Genomic DNA, 20,729 nt, shown 5'->3' on the forward strand with positions numbered 1-20,729 from the left:
TGACACGTAAACAGGTGAATACCCAAAAGCAATTTAGCATGTAAACAGTATGACACGTAAACTGTTTGACATCGAATAGAATAGAATATTACATGTCAAATTGTTTACTTGTCACACTGTTCACATATCAAAGAGTGTTTGACATGTGAGACAACTCAGTTACTAATGTCATGAAGGTAATCAACGACTGGTGATGGTTATGAGCTACTCAGTCTGTTTTGTTTCCAGTATTGCTCTCAGTTTTCATATCACCGTATGAAAACTTCTAAGTTGGTCGGACAGTCGGTCGGTACTTGGTGGTTAGTTGATTGGTTGGTAATTGGTGGTTGGTTGATTGGTTGGTAATTGGTGGTTGGTTGGCTGGCTGACTGGCTGGTTTGTTGGTTTTGTTGGTTGGTTGGCTGGTTTGTTGGTTGCTTAGTTGTTTGGTTGGTGGGTTGGTTGGCTGGCTGGCTGGCTGGTTTGTTGGTTTTGTTGGTTGGTTAGTCAGTTGGTTGTTTGTTTAAATGTTGGTCGGTTGGTTGACAGGCTGGCTGGTTTGTTGGTTGGTTGGTTGGTTGGTTGGTTGGTTGATTGGTTGGTTGGTTGGTTGATTGTTTGGTTAATTGGTGGTTGGTTGGCTGGCTTGTTTGTTGGTTGGTTGGTCGGTCGGTCAGTTGGTTGGATGATGGTCAGTTTGCTGGTTGGCTGACTTGGTGGTTGGTTGGTTGCCTACTTTTGGTCGGTCAGTCAGTTGGTGGTTGGTTGTTCGTTGGTCGGTCAGTCAGTTGGATATTAGTTGGTTGACTGGCTTGTTGGTTGCTTGGTTGATTACTTGGTTGGTCGGTCAGTAGTCAGGCGGGCTGGTTGTTTGCAGCAGGTCACCAGGTGAAACTGTTTTCATCATGAAAACTTAGTGTGTACAATGTGTGCCCTTCTGTGTGATCAGTGTTGAACACAAACACGTTAGTGATTCCATCAAAGTTGTTTTGACTGATTACTGACGTACGACTGTGTTGCAGCTCCATGCTGTGTCCGGCCTCCTGCCTGCCGCTCCTCAGGGAGCTGGCTCAGTGGCGCTGCCTGCTGGGCTGGCATCGCCATCACGGGGTAACTTCCAGTGGCGCCGGGGTGGCACTGACTGCCGCCACCCATCACACGCAGGGGTCAGAGGTCAGGGACAGACCGCAACGACCAGTCGGACGCACCGAACCGCTTCTGGGCAGCCAGGTGAGTCCTGGGACTCCAACCAGAGATCTTCATTCAGTGACGGTGAGATAAAACCTGACGGGATGTTTCGTGATGTCAGACTGTCAGATATTGATGTTGTTGATGATGAATTGTGTTGTTGTTGTTTACCATTGTTGTGTGTTTGTTGTTGTGTGTATATAGTGCATTTGTTATTGTATTCATTATGTATGTGCCATTGTTAGTGTATGTATTATGTATTTGTTGTTGTTTACTGTTTGTATATTTGTATTGTTTACTGTTTAGTATTTGTTGTTGACTGATGTTGGAATATTTGCTGTTATTCACATTTGTTTGTGTATTCATTATTGCATTTCTCTCTTTGTGTATTTGTTGTTGTTGACTGTTGTTTGTGTCCTCTCCTCCTCCTCAGTGCTCTCCGGCCTGCTTGCTGTCGCAGCACCACAGTGAGACGACCGAAGACGAGGCGTGTGAGTCTCGGCCGTACACGTGTCCGTGTCCCGGCGCGGCCTGTCAGTGGTGCGGCGGTCTGGAGGCCGTCATGCCGCACCTGAGGCACGCGCACAAGTCCATCGCCACGCTGCAGGTGAAAAGGCAAAAGTTCTGGATTTACTCAGCAACATTTTGATAACGATGTCCGTTCAAACAGAAACGACGTAGTTAGTTAAGTTTTTGAAAATGTGCATTTCCCTCCGTTTCCACGGAGACGCGGGGCTTTCAAAAATTTGCGGAGTGTTTTTGAAAACGTACATTTTCTCCCATTTCCACGGAGATGAAACGTTTTCGAATAGTTGCCTTTTCTCTCGTTTCCATGAAGACGGAATGTTTCTGAAAAGCTGCGTTTTCTCCCGTTTTCACAGAGACAGGGTATTTTTGAAAAGTTGCATTTTCTCCCGTTTCCATGGAGATGGAACATTTTTGAAAAGCTGCGTTTTCTCCCATTTTCACAGAGACAGAGCGTTTTCGAAAAGTTTGCTTTTTCTCCTGTTTCCACAGGGATTGAGTATTTTGAGAAAGTTGTGTTTTCACTCAGTGTGTGTGTGTGTGTGTGTGTGTGTGTGTGTGTGTGTGTAGGGGGAAGACGTGGTGTTCCTGGCCTCGAACATCGGCCTCTGTGGTGCAGTGGACTGGGTGATGTTGCAGTCGTGCTTCTGCGAGAACTTCCTGCTGGTTCTGGAGAAGCAGCAGCACCTCGAGGGTCACCAGCAGTTCTTCGCCGTCGTCCTCCTCATCGGAACGCCAGAGCAGGCCGACGCCTTCGCCTACCGCCTGCAGCTCAACGGCCGCCGCCGCCGCCGCCTCACATGGGAGGCGGCGCCGCGCTCCATCCACGACGGCGTGGCCGCCGCCATTGTCGACGGTGACTGCCTGGTGTTCGATTCCACCGTCGCCCAGCTGTTCTCAGACGATGGGAACTTGGGCATCAACGTCACCATTTCCATGTGCTGAGCGCCGCGGCGTCCGCCATGACAGTGTCGAGTCAAACTCTGAGGATGCTCAGATGTTTCTGTGCAGGAGGAAGAGGAGCTACCAGGCTCCTCCTCACTGCTCCACACTGCTCCTCCTCAAAACTCAGAGACAAAAACGAAGACCTCCTGCAGCGACCAGAGCCTTAGTTTTCTATCAGCCGCTCTTCTTCTCCTCTCCTCCTCTGGCTCCTCCTCCTCTTCACCTCCTGCTCCTCTCTCTCCTCCTCTCCTTCTGGTGCTCAAACCTCTTCAGGGAAAACTTGAATCAGTTTTAAGCACACAAACATCTTAGTGCTTTGATTTATAAACATTGGAAAAAAAAACCAATGATTTCCTGTTCCTGAACCTGTCGTCACGTCTGACCTCTGAGAGCAGGTTTCCTGCATAGCAACAAAAACTAAGTTCAGGAAGTTGACTTACTTCAGGCACTTTTCTTTTTCCATTTTATTTTTAATTTCATCTATTAGAATTTAAAGTTCAGGGAAATTAAAATCTAAAGTGATGCAGGAATAAAAACACGTGCAGGTAAATGTAAACTCTGAAATCAACTAACTTCATTACCTCATCATGATTCGTTGGGCTTTTTTTTTCTTCGTGTTTTTTTTTTTAATTTAAGCCCAAGAAAATGCAGATTTGTGAGTGTTAAAACCTTTTCACACATTTCAAGTGAAAACGCATAATTTTTGCATTTTGTTGAAAGTATTTCCGTTTCCACGGAAACGGCAAAGTCAACTGAAAAGTAATAAAAGGACAACTTGTGGTCAAATGCATGAAAACAGACGGCAGCACTTTGAAACTTTTTTTTTTCTACTGAAATTCTTTTATTATAAAACATAAACAGTGAAATTTTCAGAGATAAATATGAAGCTGTAATGACATTTTTACAGTTGAACTCATCGCGATGAATGATCTCCACCGTACAAAGCATAAATTGAATGAAACAAGTCGCCATGGCAACAGAGACAACCAATCAGTTTTGTGCTTTAAGTTGAACATTATATATCAGCATGTCAAACGTAAAGATTCGAAATAAAAAATGACCGTGTTGGAATTTGTCCTTTTATTTCCCGTCTGTGTCTCTTCCTCTGTCTTTTCACTTCCTGTCTTCTCTGTCTCTGTCTCTTCTTTTGTAGTCTCTGTCCTTCTCCCTCTCTCTCTCTGCATCTCGTCTTCTGTCCTCTTTTCTCTTCTCCTCTCTGTCTGCTTCCCTCCTCCTCTCTCCCTCCCTCTCGCCATCTCTGTCTACCTCTCTCCTCCTCTCTCCCTCCCTCTCGCCATCTCTGTCTACCTCTCTCCTCCTCTCTCCCTCTCTGCTCCTCTCTCCCCCTCTCGCCATCTCCCTCCTCCTCTCTCCCTCCCTCTCCATCTTCCTATCTCCCTCCCTCTCCATCTTCCTCTCTCCCTCCCTCTCCATCTTCCTCTCTCCCTCCCTCTCCATCTTCCTATCTCCCTCTCTCTCCATCTCTCTCCTCCTCTCTCCCTCCCTCTCCATCTTCCTATCTCCCTCTCTCTCCATCTCCAACCTCCTCTCTCCCTCTCTGTCTGCCTCTCTCCTCTCTCCCTCTGCCTCCCTCTTTCTCTCCCCCTCTCTCTCGCTCCACATCCTCCTGTCTTCCTCTCTGTCTCTGTCCGTCTCCCTCCTTCTCTCCTCCTCCCCACCCCTGGTTCTCTCTCCGTTCTGAGACGATGGCACCCTCCTGTGGTTGTAGTTGTCATAGGAGGCGTCCTCCTTCTCCTCCTTGACTCTGATGGCAGGAGGAGCAGCAGGAGGAGGCGAGGAGGAGGAGGATGAGGAGGAGGAATCTGCCCGGCTCTTCCTCTCCTTCTTTTTCTTCTTCTCCTTTTTCTTCTTCTTCTTCTTCTCTTTCTTGTCTGAAACGGGAAGCTCAGGTGAGAACGGTGAAACCCCGGCTGGTCTGACAGGAAACAGGAAGTGACCTCACCTTTCTTGGGCTTCTTGACCGGGACCTCGTACACCTCCTCTTCCTCCAGCGAAGACGAGGAGGCCTCGGGAGCAGCGGACGCGGCGGGAGCGCAGCCGTCCTCCCTCAGACGCTTGGTCACGTCATCTATCTCCTCGCCGTCTTTGGGGGGGCGATAATCTTTGACGTGGTCGACGCGGAGCGTCCGACCTTTAATCTGGAGGATTAACAGACCAGAGCACTTTCAGAATAAAAGTGTCCTGTGTGACAGCAGCTGGAGATTGGCTCAAAACACACAGTCAGCCAATCAGAGAAGACCTGACCTCACATCTGCACGTGTGTGTGTGTGTGTGTGTGTGTGTGTGTGTGTGTGTGTGTGTGTGTGTGTGTGTGTGTGTGTGTGTGTGTGTGTGTGTGTGTGTGTGTGGGTGTGTGTGGGTGTGTGTGTGTGTGTGTGTGCGTGCGTGACCTTGATTCCATTGAAGTTGTCCACAGCCAGCACGGTGCTCCGCTGGTCTTCGTAGCAGAGGAAACAGAAACCTTTGGACTTTCCAGTCTTCTTGTCTCGTACCAGGTTGATGTTGACGACCTCGCCGTACCTGAACAACAAAACGCCACGTCAAGCATGTGGCTGGTCGCGGTTTCCACGACAACCACGTTATTGGTTGTTAACTTACTGAGAAAAGACGCATATCAAGTCGCCTTCAGTCAAGTCGTACGGGAAGCCTCCTGCAGGAAACAAAGTGTGTGACAAAGAGTGAGTTGAGTGCCCCCTGCTGGGCGGAGGATCTGTAAGCTCACACCTGGGGTGCAGACTATGAGTTTCTCACCGACAAAGATCCAGGCGCTGTCTCGGTAAACGTTGTGCCAGGAGACGGACTCCTTGATGCCAAGGTCGGCCTCACGCTCGTTCAGCTCGTTGATCAACTTCACCTTCGTCAGCGGACTGAAAACAAACAGCCTTCAGACTCACAGGAGAAAGCGAGGGTCCATCATGGACCACCATCACCATTTGAAAGAAAAAGCCTTTTAGTTTTGGATTTTAAATTTAGATTTCTTTACTGTTTGTGGGATTTTAAAAGATTTAGCGGTGTGATTTTGAATGAAATATATCATAAAAATAGACTTTCAATGTTACATAAACTAGTGCCACTTAGGCCTGTCGCGATAATCAAAAAATCAATTAATTGCACGATAATTAAAATTGAGCTCGATAAGTTTGCCAGGCTCGATAATTTTTCATTTACCAAAGACGTCACTGTGAGCGGCGCTCCTTCTGGTGTTAGTGAACGGCGCTCTCACAGTTTTATGTCGTTTTAGAGAGTTGCCAGATTTCTGAGCCTTCCAGTGGAGAACCCGGGTAAGGCTCACTGTAAACGGGCCTTAACATGTCGGGGGGGAAAACAGCCAATCTGGTAACAGCAGCCACCAGCGTCGCCACATACGTCATCAAAATGCGAAGCATCACGACAAAAACAAATAGAAGACAGCCGCACTACCTCAGACTCTGTCTCCACCATTAATACTTCATCTTCATATCGTTACCGTATTTTCCGGACGACAAGCAGCTGCTTTTTTTTTTTTAACATGCTTTGAACCCTGGTGGATGACTCTGCTTTTTAAGGGCTAGCAAAAAATTATTAGGAACTAGTTAATTTTTGGAACTATGAATTTAGAACTATGAACTGAACTAGTTCATATTAAAATTTGTGAACTGAACTTTCCCAACACTGCCTGTCAATCACTATCGTGTGGGGGGGGGGGGGGGCACCTGGCACACCTGAGTGCAGCATGAGAGCCTCGTGAGGAGGAGAGGGAGAGAGAGAGGTTGTTTAGATTGTTTATTTTGGATATTTACAATGTGTTTTTTCATAATCCAATTCCAATTTTAAATATTCTTAAGAAATAAAACTTTATTTATCTTTAAAAGGGTATGCTTGCATTTTTATACCATTATTAATATATTAGTGGAAAAATTGTATCAAAACGGCAATATTATCATTTATCGCAATCATTTCTGGGACAATTTATCATCCAGCAAAATTTGTTATTGTGACAGGCCTAGTGCCACTTCTTCCTGCATCCAATCCAAACAATGACGATTCAGGCACCAGACACACTGGTGCCACCCAGAGCACAGGAGGAGTATTACAGGAATATTACACCCTGCACCTTTACTCCTAAATTTCACTGTGGAAAAGCTCACTGAGGCAAATAACAAACTTTTCCTTTTTCAAATTCAATTTTTATTTATATAGCAACAAATACAACACAGTCATTTATATGTGCTTTTAACAGAGAAAAGCCCCAAAAAACCACATGAGCAAGCAGATTTTTTTGCTATTCTGGAGAAGAAAGGAAAAACTCCCTTTAACAGGAAGAAACCTTTGCACAAACCAGACTCGGGGTAGAAGAGAGGAAAGGATAGGACATATAGACAGATAGATTGGGGGACCATGATTCGGGTACGGGGCAAGAAATGGAACAAGCAGACGTTGCAACTGTTTTTAAGCCTCATGAAACACAAGGTAAGTATTATAAATATCAAGTACACGCTGAGCGGAAGGATAACGACTCTTGATGTCTTCTGAAATGTCTCAGTTTAGTTTCAGCAAATTGGCCACATTTGGTGCGAGAGAGAGAAATGATGCCCCACCATAACCGCTGATTCAGATTTACGAGTCTCTTTGTATTGGTGACTTTCCTCCCTCAATAGATGCGAAACTGAGTCGGTCACCAGTTACCAGGGAAACCAGAAAGATCAATACACCGGATAAAGGAAAATCATCGCAGCCTAATGACTTACAACTATTGGTCGTTATGTGTGCATTTACACCAACTTCACGCGTCATGTAAATAGTTTGTTAAATGGTGAATCAAGGAAGAAAGTGGTCCTGTGTGTTCAGCCTCATAGCTTTCTGTTAGCATTAGCGAGGCGGTGCTTGTATGTTTGTGAACATTACGGAAAGCCAGGGGATCAAAACAGTCAAAATCAGCGACTAAAGATGAAGACTGAAGCGTTGTTGTGGAGAATTGTTTACTTACTTCATGATGACGTGCTTCTGATGCTGCTACAGCTGCTGCAGCGACCATAGACTGCTAATCACCGGTGTAGTGCTACAATCTGCTTCCGGTGCGAACATGAACCACGTCCGCCTATGATGCCTCCTGGCGTTTGACAGTTGTAACTACAACTACCAGAAAAGACATACGTACCAATATTTTAGCTGAATTTCTTTTTCTAAATTAATTTGAAAGTGTATATTACCGCGAATAGATTATATTGGTACAGACAGACAAGTTTTAATTTTATAACTGTTGATGAAATGGTAAAACGTAGGTTTATCCGCCGAACCAGCAGGGGGCGCTGTGATGCTACCTGATAACACTGACTGTTTACTAACACCACTGTGGCTTTAGCCAAGGAGCTAACGTCTTGAGAGAAAGTTTCTATGTATTTATGGATTTAATTAAACGTTTTATTCTGATATATTCACCGGTGTTGGACGTTTGAATATATACAGCTGTCATTGAACATCCTTCATGTTTAAAATATACTGCGTTGAATAAGCTTAACATACAATTAGCCGTGTTATCCAGCCTCACGCTGGCTGCTGTGCTGCAGCCACTAGATGACTTTTCATGGATTTTTGAGGAAATAGTTGGAATCGTCTAATATTTATATTCCCCCTTAGCCGTGAAGTTCCGGCGGGTAAGTAAAGCAGAAAAGACAACCACAGATTCAGCAGATAATACTGCAAATATTGTAAATATTACTGCTACTGTGTGTATTTTCCCTCATTTGGCTCTCCTGTACTTCCATGTGTATATATATAACTATACTAATCTTCTTTTATATACATGGTCTATTCTCTTGTGTGCCACTGTCCTAACTATCTTACTGTGCAATGTGAGCTGCTGTGATGACTGAATTTCCCCATGTGGGATTGATAAACTCTGATCTGATATAATCTAATAAATTCTGCTCCATTTATTTAAAACAATAAGCCTCATTAAAAAAACCCAACATGAACCGATAAAGGAGAACATTACATTACTACATCCACCTGATCTGATTGAAATGTTTTGAGATAGTCATTGATTGTTTTTATCTGTTTCGTTGTTTCTCTCTACAGGATGATCTCTCAGGTTTTCATTCTGTCCTCAAAGGGCGACCACCTCATTTATAAAGACTGTATCCTCTATGATTGATCATTTTCACATTGACACATTTTATATTATTATTTGACAATATAAGTGTTGTCACCAATATTTTCTTCCTCATTACATCTGGCAGGTTTAAGACAAAGTTAAAATGTCAATTTTTGCATTAAATATATATATTTATTTGTGATTCTTAAGAGGGAAAACTGTACCAACGTTTTAAAACCAACAATGGAAGTTGTTTTTTTTTAATAGTGTGTGGTTTGTTGTTGCATTTTTAATGATGACAGAAAACAATTGACAAAGGTCATAGTTTTATTTATTTTCAATAAATGGTAAAAATGCACGTGTTGGTTACATATTCTGTGTGAAAGTGGACCTCGACTCCTTCCATCAGTCCGCGGGGAAGCCAGTCGCGATGTGGTCGGTATCTTCTACGAGAAAGTAACTTCACTGAGTGGAGACCAGCCGCCAGTCGTCATGGTAACAGTCACAGAGCGTTTCGTTGTGAAAATGCAGTCGCAGCAGATTAAAGCTGTTTTGAACTTCGTTTAGAGATCCAACACTTCCTTCGATCCGACTCCTTGTTCAGCACCTCGCAGCATATTTTATATACATATTGTACTTTCCAAGTTAAAGTGTCACAAACTGGTAAGACATGTGAAATGCATGAATTTATCCAAAATGTCTTCAGGAAATATTGAAAGACTTCAGATTTAAGTACTTTCACTGAAAAACCTGCATCTTTTTTTTCCTCTCGAAGGTGAAATCAACCTTGAAGTAGACGAGTACTTACTGTCGCTGTAAATAACTGAGCAACAAAAGGTCCTTGAACGCCTTGTCTGTGCTGCGTTTTGTCCCCACAGACGCACAAAGACCTTCACTTCGTCCATGTCAGACAGGGGGGGCTCTACTGGGTCGCTACGACGAGGGATGACTCCTCACCTTTCACGATCATCGAGTTCCTCAACAGGTGTGTGCAGGTCCCTGAACGCCTCATCTGTATCTCTGTAAACACAAACACTCACACACACACTGTGTGTGAACACTTTCTGAACAAGCCGTTGTGTTTCAGGTTTGCTGCTCTGGTCAAAGATTACTGCGGCAGTCTGTCTGAGAAGTCCGTCCACATGAATTTTGCCCTCATCTATGAGCTTCTGGACGAGGTGCTGGTGAGTCTTCCGTACAGCTTCTGTCCACTTGGTAGTCTTATTTTCCACACCTACAACTTTTTCATGACTCTAGAATTTTATTCGAAGGATCAGGGGAACCTCGCTCAGTGGTTCCACAGAGCAGGAGGTGTTCCAGCAGAGGTTGAAGCAGAGCGGCTCTCCTCGTCTTGTTGTGGGTGCTTTAACCGGCTATCTGAACTCTAGATTTCTATCACTCTGCTGACAAACTCTCTCTCTCTCTCTCTCTCTCTCTCTCTCTCTCTCTCTCTCTCTCTCTCAGGACTTTGGTTACATCCAGACGACCTCCTCTGATGTTTTGAAGAACTTCATCCAGACTGAAGCGGTGTCTCTCAGACCGTTCAGCCTATTTGATCTCAGTAACGTTGGACTGGTACCGAAACACAAACGCACTTCATGAATAGACGAAACGCTGCCGTGACTGGAGGGTAAACTGTTTGTTGTTGTTTACAGTTTGGAGCAGAGACCCAGCAGAGTAAAGTGGCTCCTAGCTCAGCGGCCACACGACCCATCCAGAGCAGCCGAGAGCAGGTACACACCTGTACACACCTGTACACACCTATTAACACACCTAGAAACACCTGGCAGACCCATTAACACATCTGTACACACTTGTGTGAACCATTAACCCTTTAGATGCTGAAGTTATTTTTGGTATAAATAAATATATATATTCTGTGGTTTTCCCTGAATAAATATCCATTACAAGCTTCAGTCTTCAGGAGCAAAACGATGCGATTTTTGCAATTAATTACAGAAAATTGTGCAACTAATTAGTAATAACATTTTTAATCGAAATCCCATGGGCTGTAATTTAGAATTGGTTTGAGATAATGGAATACTGGCCTATAGTGACGATGCAAGACGGCGGCCATATTGGATTTATGTATTTTTTTTAATAAGATGGAACTCTGACCATAAAGATATTTAATCTGTGTACATGACGGTTGACCTTTAAACCTATGAAATCACATTTTGAACATTTGAAAATGAACTTTGAACACACCAGAGCAGAACAATTATTTCATCATCTTTAAAGTTAAACTATCTTTCTTAGAACTGGTGAATATATCTGTTGGCTGCGTTTGCTACAAACATCATGTAACAAACAATCTTCTCCTCCGAGGAACCAACAGGCTCTTCGAAGTGCCTCAACACAACATGTTCTTTTGTTCCTCTCAGGGAGGGAAGAGTGAAATATTCGTGGACGTGATCGAGAGGCTGTCCGTCGTCATCGGCTCCAATGTGAGTGATTTCCGTCGCCTGTAACTCCTGAGATGTTGGTGTGTTTCAGCAGGCTGAGGAGCGGGAAGTGCGATGGTGCATTGTGGGTAATGTGGGCTCCTGTGTGTCCCTGTGTGTGTTTCCAGGGAGTTCTGATGAAGGCGGACGTGGAGGGAGAGATCAGAGTGAAGTGCTACATGCCGAACTGCTCCGGTGAATCTCTAAACTACCACGCAGTATTATAGTTCCTCTCTACTGTCCCAGCAACCACAGAACAGCAGAGCTGTCAGATATCATAGTGAATATACTCTGTGACTGTACTCGAGTATTTCTGTGTGCTTTTCCTAGAAAAATGTCCTTAAACCTGTTTTATGACTTCGTTAAACTCATTTCTGACTGTGTGTGTGTCTTCAGAGTTAAGGATTGGTCTGAACGAGGAGTTCAGTATCGGGAAGTCACAGCTCAGAGGTACGACACTGCAACACTTCTCCATCATCTAAGTCTTGGTGAAACTGTTGACCTTTTTGTTAAAGGTTAAATCAGGCAAGTCCGGGGCTGCAACTATTTGAGAGTTTTCTTGGTGCGGTTGTCTAAGGCCAGCTCTTTTTAAAAGCAGCAGAGCTTCCAGAAACCCTGTATCAACAGTATGACAAGTTAGTGCTCTAAGACCGGCATTAAACAGAAGGCAACTTAAAAAAAATCATGTTGCATTCGCCAAGACTCATAACTTATAGAAAGGATGGACATTAGAAAAGGGAAAGAAGATAAACTTCTCCATTGAACTACATCCATATGAGGTCGTTCAACTGATCAACCATAAGTCATTATTTGTTTTTCCTCTAATATACATAAGCAAGACCTTTTTCAAGAACATAATAAATTATATTTTGATATCGAGAAGAATAGGTAGAATTAGGTTGGCTTGTGGATTAATCTGTGTGTTTGTGGTGAGTGACAAATGTCTTTCTTGCCTTCTGATTGGCTGGTGCTGCAGGTTACGGAGCGGCGGTGCGCGTTGACGAGTGCAGCTTCCATCAGGCGGTGCGACTGGATGAATTCGACAGCCACCGTATCCTGCGGCTGTGTCCAAGTCAGGGCGAGGTAACACACACACACACACACACACACACACACACACACACACACACACACACACACACACACACACACACACACACACACACACACGAATGTATTCAGAATTTAAGACATTTTCTGCTAAATTACTTTGTGTGCAAAAGCTTTGTTGAGTGAGAGAAAGCCATCCTGAAACCGAGCCTCGTTATCTTCTTACTGCTGGAAAGAAATGTTTGATACCCATCCTGCCCTCTGGGGGCAGCGCTGAGGCTTTTTCAAGTGAAAATGGAAACGTTTTGCTGCGTTTTGGATGCTTGTTTACACGACAACGGTGCTCATAGCCAGTAAAAACCTTTTGAAAACAGTCCCACTCCGTCTCTATGGAAATAGAAAAATGCAACTTTTCTGAAACCCTGCATGCGCAACAGAGCTGTAGTTAATAGTTCCTCTGCGCAAGTAGCTGGACAGTAAGAATAATGTGTCCTCCGTCATGTCATGACTCCCAGTCCATATTCTCTTGGGACTTGGTAGTTTTATATTGACAGTCACCATGATAACAATCCAACTTGGTCGTCTGTCCATGTTCTCCAATTGTAATGTTTATAGTGTGTTGTTCTCTGCTGCATGTGTGTGTGGTTTCATTGCAAAAACAACCAACAAATAAGCAAAAATGATACGTTGAAACGCTGTCGTATACACGGGGCAGGCAGAATGGCAAAAAGACTCACTGCACCACCTGCTGGTACAAAGTGGTACTACAGTAGAGCTTGTTAGCTTCAGTTCAGGGTGATTTAGGCTGAAAACAATCCAAACTAAGTACAGTAAAATACATTGTTAACACCTTATAGGCCGTTTTGAACTTTTCCACTGTTTTAACTTCCCCCTCACAGCAAACAGTCATGCAGTACCAGCTCAGTGATGAGCTGCCCTCAGCGCCTCCTTTTCGCCTCTTCCCGACGTTGGAGCGTGACGGAGGAGGAAGGTACAGACCTCTGCTCACACTGCTTGTTGTGACTGCATTCTTCAGCTTCTCCACCAGGTGTCACTCCGTCCTTCACGAAAAGAGAAGCAGAAGATGTTTTTGTTTCTCAGTGTTGAGGGATGATGCAGTCCAGACAGCTGACCTCTGACTCTTTTTAAACACAAAGTCATTCACAGTCTGAACAGTTATTTAATAAAATAAACATTTATCTCAGTTAACTATTTATTTATCTAAAATGCTATGCCTGCATCCTGAGTTTATCCAATGTTTAGCAGTCCTCACATAGATTGTAATTTGACCTTTATAGCCGGAACTTTCCTCTTAATCTGTTGTTTGTTTCTGTTTGAAAACATGTTGTGAAATGGAGTTGTGTATTTCACTTAAAAGTGTGACGTTGTGTCTGCAGGCTGCTCATGTATCTGAAGCTTCGCTGTGATCTGCCACCAAAGAGGTCAGTGCAACACATAACCTCACCTCCACCCATCAGCCAAAACATTATGGGTGCTTCCGAATAGTCCCTCCTATCTCCTTTCCTATCCACATTTCCTTGATGACATCATGGGGTTAAGGAAAGGCATTAGGAGGCCTCCTAAAGGAGTGAGGAAAAGGCGATCACATTGTTTTGACAATCGGACCGCACTTCCACTAGGTGACATAATAATAATCTGACGTTAGGGACGTCTGCCGGGTGAAAAAACTAAAAATTTCAGAAAATGGACTACAAAACGCATTTCTACTACTTTCCTCTGTGTCTCTAACTTCTGATATAATCTCAAATATCACAAGGTTTGAATTGAAATCAAAGGAAAAGAGGCTGCCAGGTGAAGAAATAAATAATAAGAGTATAGGCTGCACAACAAGTTTACTTTACTGTGTTCATTTTACAACATCCGCATAACATTCATAGTTGGGATATAGTTTTAGATTATTTAAAGTTGTTCAATGCAGATTATTGCATTGGTAACTTTGGATCTGCTTTGAGTCATCCTGAGTTTCCCTGAACGCTCTGATGAGTGAGTCCCTTTAAATGTTGTCGCCGCAAGGAATTGTGGGGCAGCATGATCTGGTCTCCTTTGGTAAAGGAAGCATCAGTGTTTCCTCGGCTAAAAGAGGTTATAAAGGAAGCACTTAGCCTCCTTTCCTTAACCCTTTGAGAATTCAAACGTTCCTTATCATGGCCGCCACTTAAACACTTCTGGGGTTGAGGAAAAGTAGATGGGAAAGGAGATAGGAGGGACTATTCGGACGCACCCTCAGACTCCTCTTTGTGTAGTGATCGGTGTCCACCACCAGGGGGCCCTAATAGCACCCAGACATCACCATAAAGTGATCTGCTCTGATGGAACAGGGCCTCTGGTCATAGATTGGTTTTAAAGTAGTTAATGAAGAGTTTGGCCATATTATATACTCATTATGGATTGGTTTTAGTTGTAGACTAGTTCACATTGGTTTCTACGAGGTTTGAGACTGGTCACAAAGCAGAAATTGTTTGAGGAAAATAGCCAGTTTGAGATGTTGAGTCAGAGGTCCAGAGGAGTCCAGGCCTGTGCAGCGAAGAGAGGAGGAGCAGGTGGGACTGCTCAGATTTGAACGCACCAAAACCAAAGACGTCTGGTACAAAATGTAGGGGGGTGGGGGTCAGCTGCTCACAGATCTTTTATTTAATTTCCTAGTGTATAAAGTCTGTCAGCTGTCCACAAAAACCTCCAAACAGCTGAAACATGAGGACACAGTGTGTTTGAAGCAGGAGGATGGATGAAGTGGAGCGTGAAGCAGCTCAGCAGCAGCACTCTTGTTAATGAATACACTGAGGATTACCGAGGATGATGATGATGATGGCGCTTTGTTTTCGCAGTGCTGCCATCAATGTGAGCGCCACTGTTCCCGTCCCCAAAGGCTCCGTGAGGTGAGGCACTCTCAGTCAAATGTTCCCATCGTCTCCCATGTAAATGTGTCCCCACCTCACTTTGAATGTCAGTTTGTTTGTCCCGGCGCTCTCTGGACCTGACGTTGAGTCACCGTTGGCCTGCGGCGCTCAGCACGTCACACACACACACCAGGAGGAAGTTTCTCCTTCTGGCAAAGGGAAGTGCTGCTGTTTTGTTATGTAAAGTCATGGAAATGTTGGAGGGAGGAGCTCAGAGTTTATCAGTTTATATAAACTAAAATGCAGCAGCAGAAAAGTTGTTTGTCACATAACCTGTTCAACTCCTGAAGGCTCCTCCACCATCAGATCCTCCGACACTGTTCAGGCAAGTCCAGGTGACCAATCAGCCAATCAATCAATCAACCAGTTAACCAAGCAACAAATCAACCAGCCCACAAATCAACCAGTCAACCAACTAGCCGGCTAATTAATGAACCAGCCAACGAGCCAACCAATAGACCAACCAATAAGCTGACCATTAAACCAACCAGCCGACCGACTAACCAACCAGCTAATAGATCAATCAATAAACGAACCAGCCAACCAATAGACCAACCAACCAGCCAGCTGACTGTCCAACCACCCAGCCAATAGACCAACCTATATACCAATCAACTAAACTGCCAATCTGAACATCATCCCAACTATTCTACCTTCTAAACCACAGACCAGCCAGCTCAGCAACCAGCCAGCCGGCTCTCTCACACTGTAATATCATTACATTACTCACTAGCTACTCTAACAACACTAATTTACTCACTTATTACCTCGACTGACTAGTTCCTACAACCACCCTCCCTCAGTAACTGAGCTGTCTGCATGTTGGTCGTTTATCACAGCTGACACTCCTTCTACTCAGTGACTCAACTTCACGAGCGAATGAGTGTTGACCTGGTGTGTGCAACGAGGAAGTCCCGAGTCGCTGAGAGAAACTTCACCAACAGGAACGTGTGAAGATCCAAACTGATCACCTGAAACCAAGGCTGTGTGGGCGGAGTCAGCGTCAGGGTTAACCAATCATGAGACCACGTTTCACTTCCTGAACCAAACTTCTGGTTCACCCTCACTTATGTTCGTGTGTGCTAATGGTGTTCGTATTATTGTTTGTGTTGACGGTGTGTATGTAGTTGTTGATATTGTGGTTGTTACTGATTGTATTGATGTTGTTGTTGTTATTGTTGTTGTTCAGCCTGTCTCAGGAGCTGAGCAGTCCTGATCAGAGTGCAGAGCTAAGGCCTCAGAGTCGAGCCGTGGTCTGGCAGATTCCTCGATTCACTGGAGGGTCGCAGCTCTCAGCGCTGTTCAAGGTGACCTTACACACACACACACACACACACACACACACACGCTAAGCCTCATCACAGTAATGTGTTCTGCAGCGTGGCATTTAAGCCTGTGAGGAGTTTGTTTGCTGCCGTCTGACCTGCAGCCCCTGTGAAACATCACAAACACGTTTAAAGCAAAACAACACCCTTTAACTCAGAACCACACACACCAGGTGAAACGCTGACTCTGCACGGTGCTTTTGACAGTGTAGAGTGTGCATGAGGACAGACGCTGACCATCACTTCCTCCTTCCTGCAGCTGGAGGTGCCCGGGCTCAGCTCGGCCTCCATGTTGGAGGTGGGTCCGGTGGGTTTGAGCTTCGAGTTGCCGAAGTTCACGGCCACGGGGCTGCAGATCCGCTTCCTGCGCCTGTCTCCGGTTCAGCCGGGCCCATCGCAGCGCTGGGTCCGATACGTCACGCACTCCGACTCGTACACGGTCCGGCTGTGAGCTGCCGCAACCAGAGAGTCACCGAGAAGTAACAGGAAGTCACCAGGAAGTCCTGCTGTCTCTGCTGTCACTGTGAGGAAACGCATGAATCTGCAGTGCAGCGGTCACGGGTGTAAATAAACTCAGATTTTATCCTCATCAGTACTTTTCCTGACTGGTGTATTGAAAGAAACTCACATGAAGCATTTCCGTGTTTTATACTAGACACCAGTTGAACAACAGAAAAAAGTTATACAGCAGTTTTAAACAAGGTACACAGTGGTTTACAATAGTTACGCACTTTTCTACACAAGTTTCAGATTAGTTTTAAAGTAGTTTTATGCAGTAGCTAGACAACAGTTGTACAAAAGTTTTCACTACTTATACAGCAGCTTTAAACTAGGCACACAGTGGTTTTCCACTAGTTATACAGCGGTTTTAAAGCAATTTTGCTGTGCAGTATAGTTTTTATAGTGCAGTTTTATGTTAGATATATTGTATTCTGCAGGTTTACACTAGTTACACGGCAGGTTTCAACAATTTATGTAGTAGCTTTACTCTTGTTACTCAGCTCTTTTACATTAGTTTTACACTACTTGAACAGCAGCTTTACACACTTTATGCAGATACTAGTTATACAGTACATTTACACTAATAATACAGCAATTTTAAACAAGGCACAGTTTGGTTTTACACTGGTAATACAGTAGTTGCACACTATATAGCATTTTTACACCTATAAAGCAGTTTTACTGAAGTTACACTGTAGTTTTAATAATAGTTTTACACACTACTTTTACACACGATGCAATTGTTAGATACGGTTATACAGATGTTTTACACTAGTTATGGTGCACCTTTGAATTAGTTTTATAGCAGTTTGGCACAATTAGTTTAGTAGTTTTACACTAGTCAGAGCGGTTTTACACTCCTTATTCAACACATTTACGCTTTACTCATTTTTTGTGCTATAGTTGTACACTAGTTATACAACAATTTTGAATTGGTTTGAAAGCATTACACAATTTATTAGGGGTGTGACTAAATAAATTAAAAAAAAAAAAAGGTCACCAAGGTCATTCTGTAAAACCATATATGCACTCACAGAGGGAGGAGCCAATGACAGATACACCAAGACCACGACTAGAGGGACTATGTGAAAGTCAGTTAAACCAAAAAAAAGGAAATAAGAAGAAGCAAAATGCCGAACTACCCACCCACGCTTCACGTCATCAAGTTATATGCTTGCAGATTTTATAGGCTACCCAACATACAGATGTCACTCCGTGGTCTGAGCAAGTGGTGGAGAAGATGACCAATAACAACCCTGCTTTGCAGAGTGGGGGCGGGCGAAGTGAAGCACAGCCATGCAAACTGGGGCCGTGCAGGGCAAAGCTCTGTCTCAGAGCCATGCAAAGCAGAGCCGCACAGAGCCGTGCACAGTAAAGCGGGACAAAACCAGCAAAGCAAAGAAAACAACAGCAAGTCTGGAAGCACACACCTCCACTTCAAGCCCCAGGCAGGGGGAAGAGTGAAACATCTGGGAAAGAACTCAGTGTGGGTGCCCCAGCAGTCTAAACCTATAGCAACTTTGACAGAAAATAGCCTGAACCAGTCCTAAATGTCAGTTTACTTATTAGAAAAGTCTTGAGCCTGACCGCAAAAGTAGAGAGGATGGAGGCTGGTTGTTAAAAGCTTTAAAGAAATTCTATTCGAGACGTAACAGGAAGCCAGAGATGCTAATATTGGAGTGATCTGGTATCTCCCCTGCTGGTTCCTGTCAGTCCTCTCGCTGCAGCATTTCCAATCAACAGAAACCTTTTGAGGAGATATTCAGACACGTGGATAATAGTTTATTGCAGTACAAGACAATTATAATAGTCCACTCTGGAAGTAAGAAATGCCTGAAGTAGTGTCTCACTGTCACTCTGAGTCAACATGTCTTTGATTTTAGAGACATTACTGGTGAAACAAAGCCGTCTAGCTAGTTTAAAACTAGTGTCAACTGTGTAAGTAGTGAAAACGGGCTGTATAACTTGTATAAAAACAGTGAAATCTGTGAATCTACTGGATAAGGAGTTCAGAAATGCTGTATAAATAGTAGAGCTATGCTGTGTAACTAGTGTAAAACTATTGTAATCGGTGTGTAAGTACTTAATAAACTGTCTAAAACTGCTCTGAAATCATTAAAAACAGCTGTATAACTAATTTCAATCTGCATTAAACTTAAAGAAGCCAGACACGGAAGAAGAAATGCTCTCAATCAATTACAAGTGTTTTGTGTTGCTTGGAAAGATTCTTAATAGAATAGAATAGAATAGAAAATACTTTATAGACTCAAACAACCCCAGGTTTGTCTTCAGCTTTATAGACAGCAGATTGACATAACAGTTTTAAAGTGATTTTGAAGCAGTTTTACACAATGTATGCAGTAGTTATACTCTAGTAAACAATAGTTTTACACTCCTGATAGTTTTATCATAATTCAACGATAGTTTTATACTGGCTACATAGTGATTCCCCATTAGTTATTCAGCAGATCTGCACTATATATACACAAGTGCTGCACTGTTTCCTGTTTTTTCCCAGCTTCGATGATAGGCTTGTTTCCTCCTCATTAAAATTCATTTCAGACTTTCTCACACGTTAAAGCCACAAACGAGTGAAGCCCTAACAGAGACATGACTTCCACCAAATCTGAACGATATTTAGTGTCCCACTTAAACGTCAACAGATCTGTTTTCAACAGGAGTTTTAACCCTTCTCATGTGAATAGAATAGAATAGAATAGAATAGAATAGAATAGAATAGAATAGCTGAAATTGTTTTAACAGCAATGATGCTCCTGGTGGCCCAGCAGCTCGAGATCAGAAGTTCGCGGGTTCAAATCCTGCACAGGTGAAGCTGTGGACTGCGGATCCCTGAGCATGACCTCTGACCCGCCTTCTAACTGGAGCACGTAAGAGGGAGCACATAACACCCGTTCTGGCGTCTCTCCACTGGCTGCCTGTGCATTTTAGAATTCGTTTTAAGATTCTTTTATTTGTTTTTAAATCTCTGAATGGTCTTGCTACCTCTCTGAGCTGCTCCACCCCTACACCCCTGCTCGGTGCCTCCGGTCAGCTGATCAGCTTCTTCTGGAGGTACCGAGGTCCAAACGAAAGCTCAGAGGGGACAGGGCCTTTTCTGTTCCAGCCCCTCTGTTGTGGAATGAGCTACCACTGCCCGTCAGACAATCCCCCTCACGGTCCACTTTTAAAGGGGACATATCATGCTAAATCCACTTTTTTTAGCCCTTAAATGCATGTTGTTGTATATTTAGTGTTTAGAAGTACAGAAAAGTTCAAAGTAGTCTCTTCAGGTGCTCCGTTGATATCTTTATATTCTGTTTTGGTCATATTTTGCGATCCGTTTCGATTTTTCTATTCTCTATTACGTTTTTTGAACTAATACGTCACAGTATTCCCGGCGGAACTGCCAAATTAGGACATCGACACTTCGAGCAATCCGCCATTTTTGTTTCTCGCTGCGATTTTGTAGTCCAACCGAAGGGTGCCGAAGTTACGAGAGGATAAGTCGAAATGTTCGGTTGTTGGATGTAGTAACCCACAAGCTTCGTTACACCGTCTCCCAGCATTAGAACCTTTTCGAAGTGCCTGGTTGAATTTTATTTTTCACAGAAATGTACCCACATCTGTGGGTAAGGTCATTTTTGTGTGCGCGAAGCACTTTAAGGACGACTGCTTCAGCAACCTCCGCCAGTATAAAGAAGGATTTGCCGAAAGACTTGGTCTGATTGAGCGGTCAGTTCCTTCTATCTATGGAGACGAC

At 43.9% G+C, this 20,729-nt stretch overlaps 3 protein-coding genes across 4 annotated transcripts; 2 read left to right on the plus strand and 1 right to left on the minus strand.

Annotated features, from left to right (window-relative positions):
* Positions 1-1,005: 1,005 nt before the first annotated feature.
* Positions 1,006-2,637, plus strand: LOC308121898 (E3 ubiquitin-protein ligase Siah2-like; the record flags this gene model as incomplete). The annotated part of the gene is made up of 3 exons (XM_080483424.1): positions 1,006-1,209; positions 1,601-1,774; positions 2,263-2,637. The coding sequence occupies 3 exons, from the start codon at positions 1,006-1,008 to the stop codon at positions 2,635-2,637; spliced, it is 753 nt and encodes a 250-aa protein (XP_080339550.1).
* Positions 2,638-2,668: 31 nt separating this feature from the next.
* Positions 2,669-7,698, minus strand: rbmx2 (RNA binding motif protein X-linked 2; the record flags this gene model as incomplete). Its single annotated transcript, XM_080483425.1, has 7 exons — positions 7,625-7,698; positions 5,410-5,525; positions 5,257-5,308; positions 5,049-5,178; positions 4,601-4,796; positions 4,181-4,529; positions 2,669-2,783 (listed from the first exon to the last, which is right to left on the minus strand). The coding sequence occupies exons 1-7, from the start codon at positions 7,627-7,629 to the stop codon at positions 2,669-2,671; spliced, it is 963 nt and encodes a 320-aa protein (XP_080339551.1). The 5' UTR covers positions 7,630-7,698.
* Positions 7,699-7,950: 252 nt separating this feature from the next.
* On the plus strand, positions 7,951-18,072 carry ap4m1 (adaptor related protein complex 4 subunit mu 1). Of its 2 annotated transcripts, none has more exons than XR_013936121.1 (16): positions 7,951-8,291; positions 8,716-8,774; positions 9,141-9,226; positions 9,610-9,716; positions 9,819-9,915; positions 10,196-10,306; positions 10,387-10,464; positions 11,116-11,178; positions 11,304-11,370; positions 11,572-11,625; positions 12,152-12,258; positions 13,125-13,216; positions 13,623-13,667; positions 15,072-15,122; positions 15,195-16,450; positions 16,728-17,056. XR_013936121.1 is itself a non-coding variant. In XM_080483481.1 (16 exons), exons 2-16 carry the CDS (start codon positions 8,717-8,719, stop codon positions 16,917-16,919), a joined length of 1,326 nt encoding a protein of 441 aa, XP_080339607.1. In that variant the 5' UTR covers positions 7,951-8,291; position 8,716; the 3' UTR covers positions 16,920-18,072. The 2 variants fall into 2 exon arrangements, 1 of the variants encoding a protein (XP_080339607.1); XM_080483481.1 differs by having other exon boundaries at positions 16,333-16,450; positions 16,728-18,072.
* The last annotated feature ends 2,657 nt before the right edge of the window (positions 18,073-20,729 follow it).

This window comes from Lipophrys pholis (genome assembly GCF_963383615.2).
Source record: "Lipophrys pholis genome assembly, chromosome: 16".
Classification (NCBI taxonomy): Eukaryota; Metazoa; Chordata; class Actinopteri; order Blenniiformes; family Blenniidae; genus Lipophrys; species Lipophrys pholis.

Excerpts from the sequence above, each read along its gene's own strand:
- ap4m1 (XM_080483481.1), top strand. The coding sequence starts at position 8,717 with ATGATCTCTCAGGTTTTCATTCTGTCCTCAAAGGGCGACCACCTCATT. Across the intron at positions 8,775-9,140 it reads CCACCTCATTTATAAAGACT|TCCGCGGGGAAGCCAGTCGC; the intron begins GTATCCTCTATG and ends TCCTTCCATCAG. Across the intron at positions 10,307-10,386 it reads ATCTCAGTAACGTTGGACTG|TTTGGAGCAGAGACCCAGCA; the intron begins GTACCGAAACAC and ends TGTTGTTTACAG.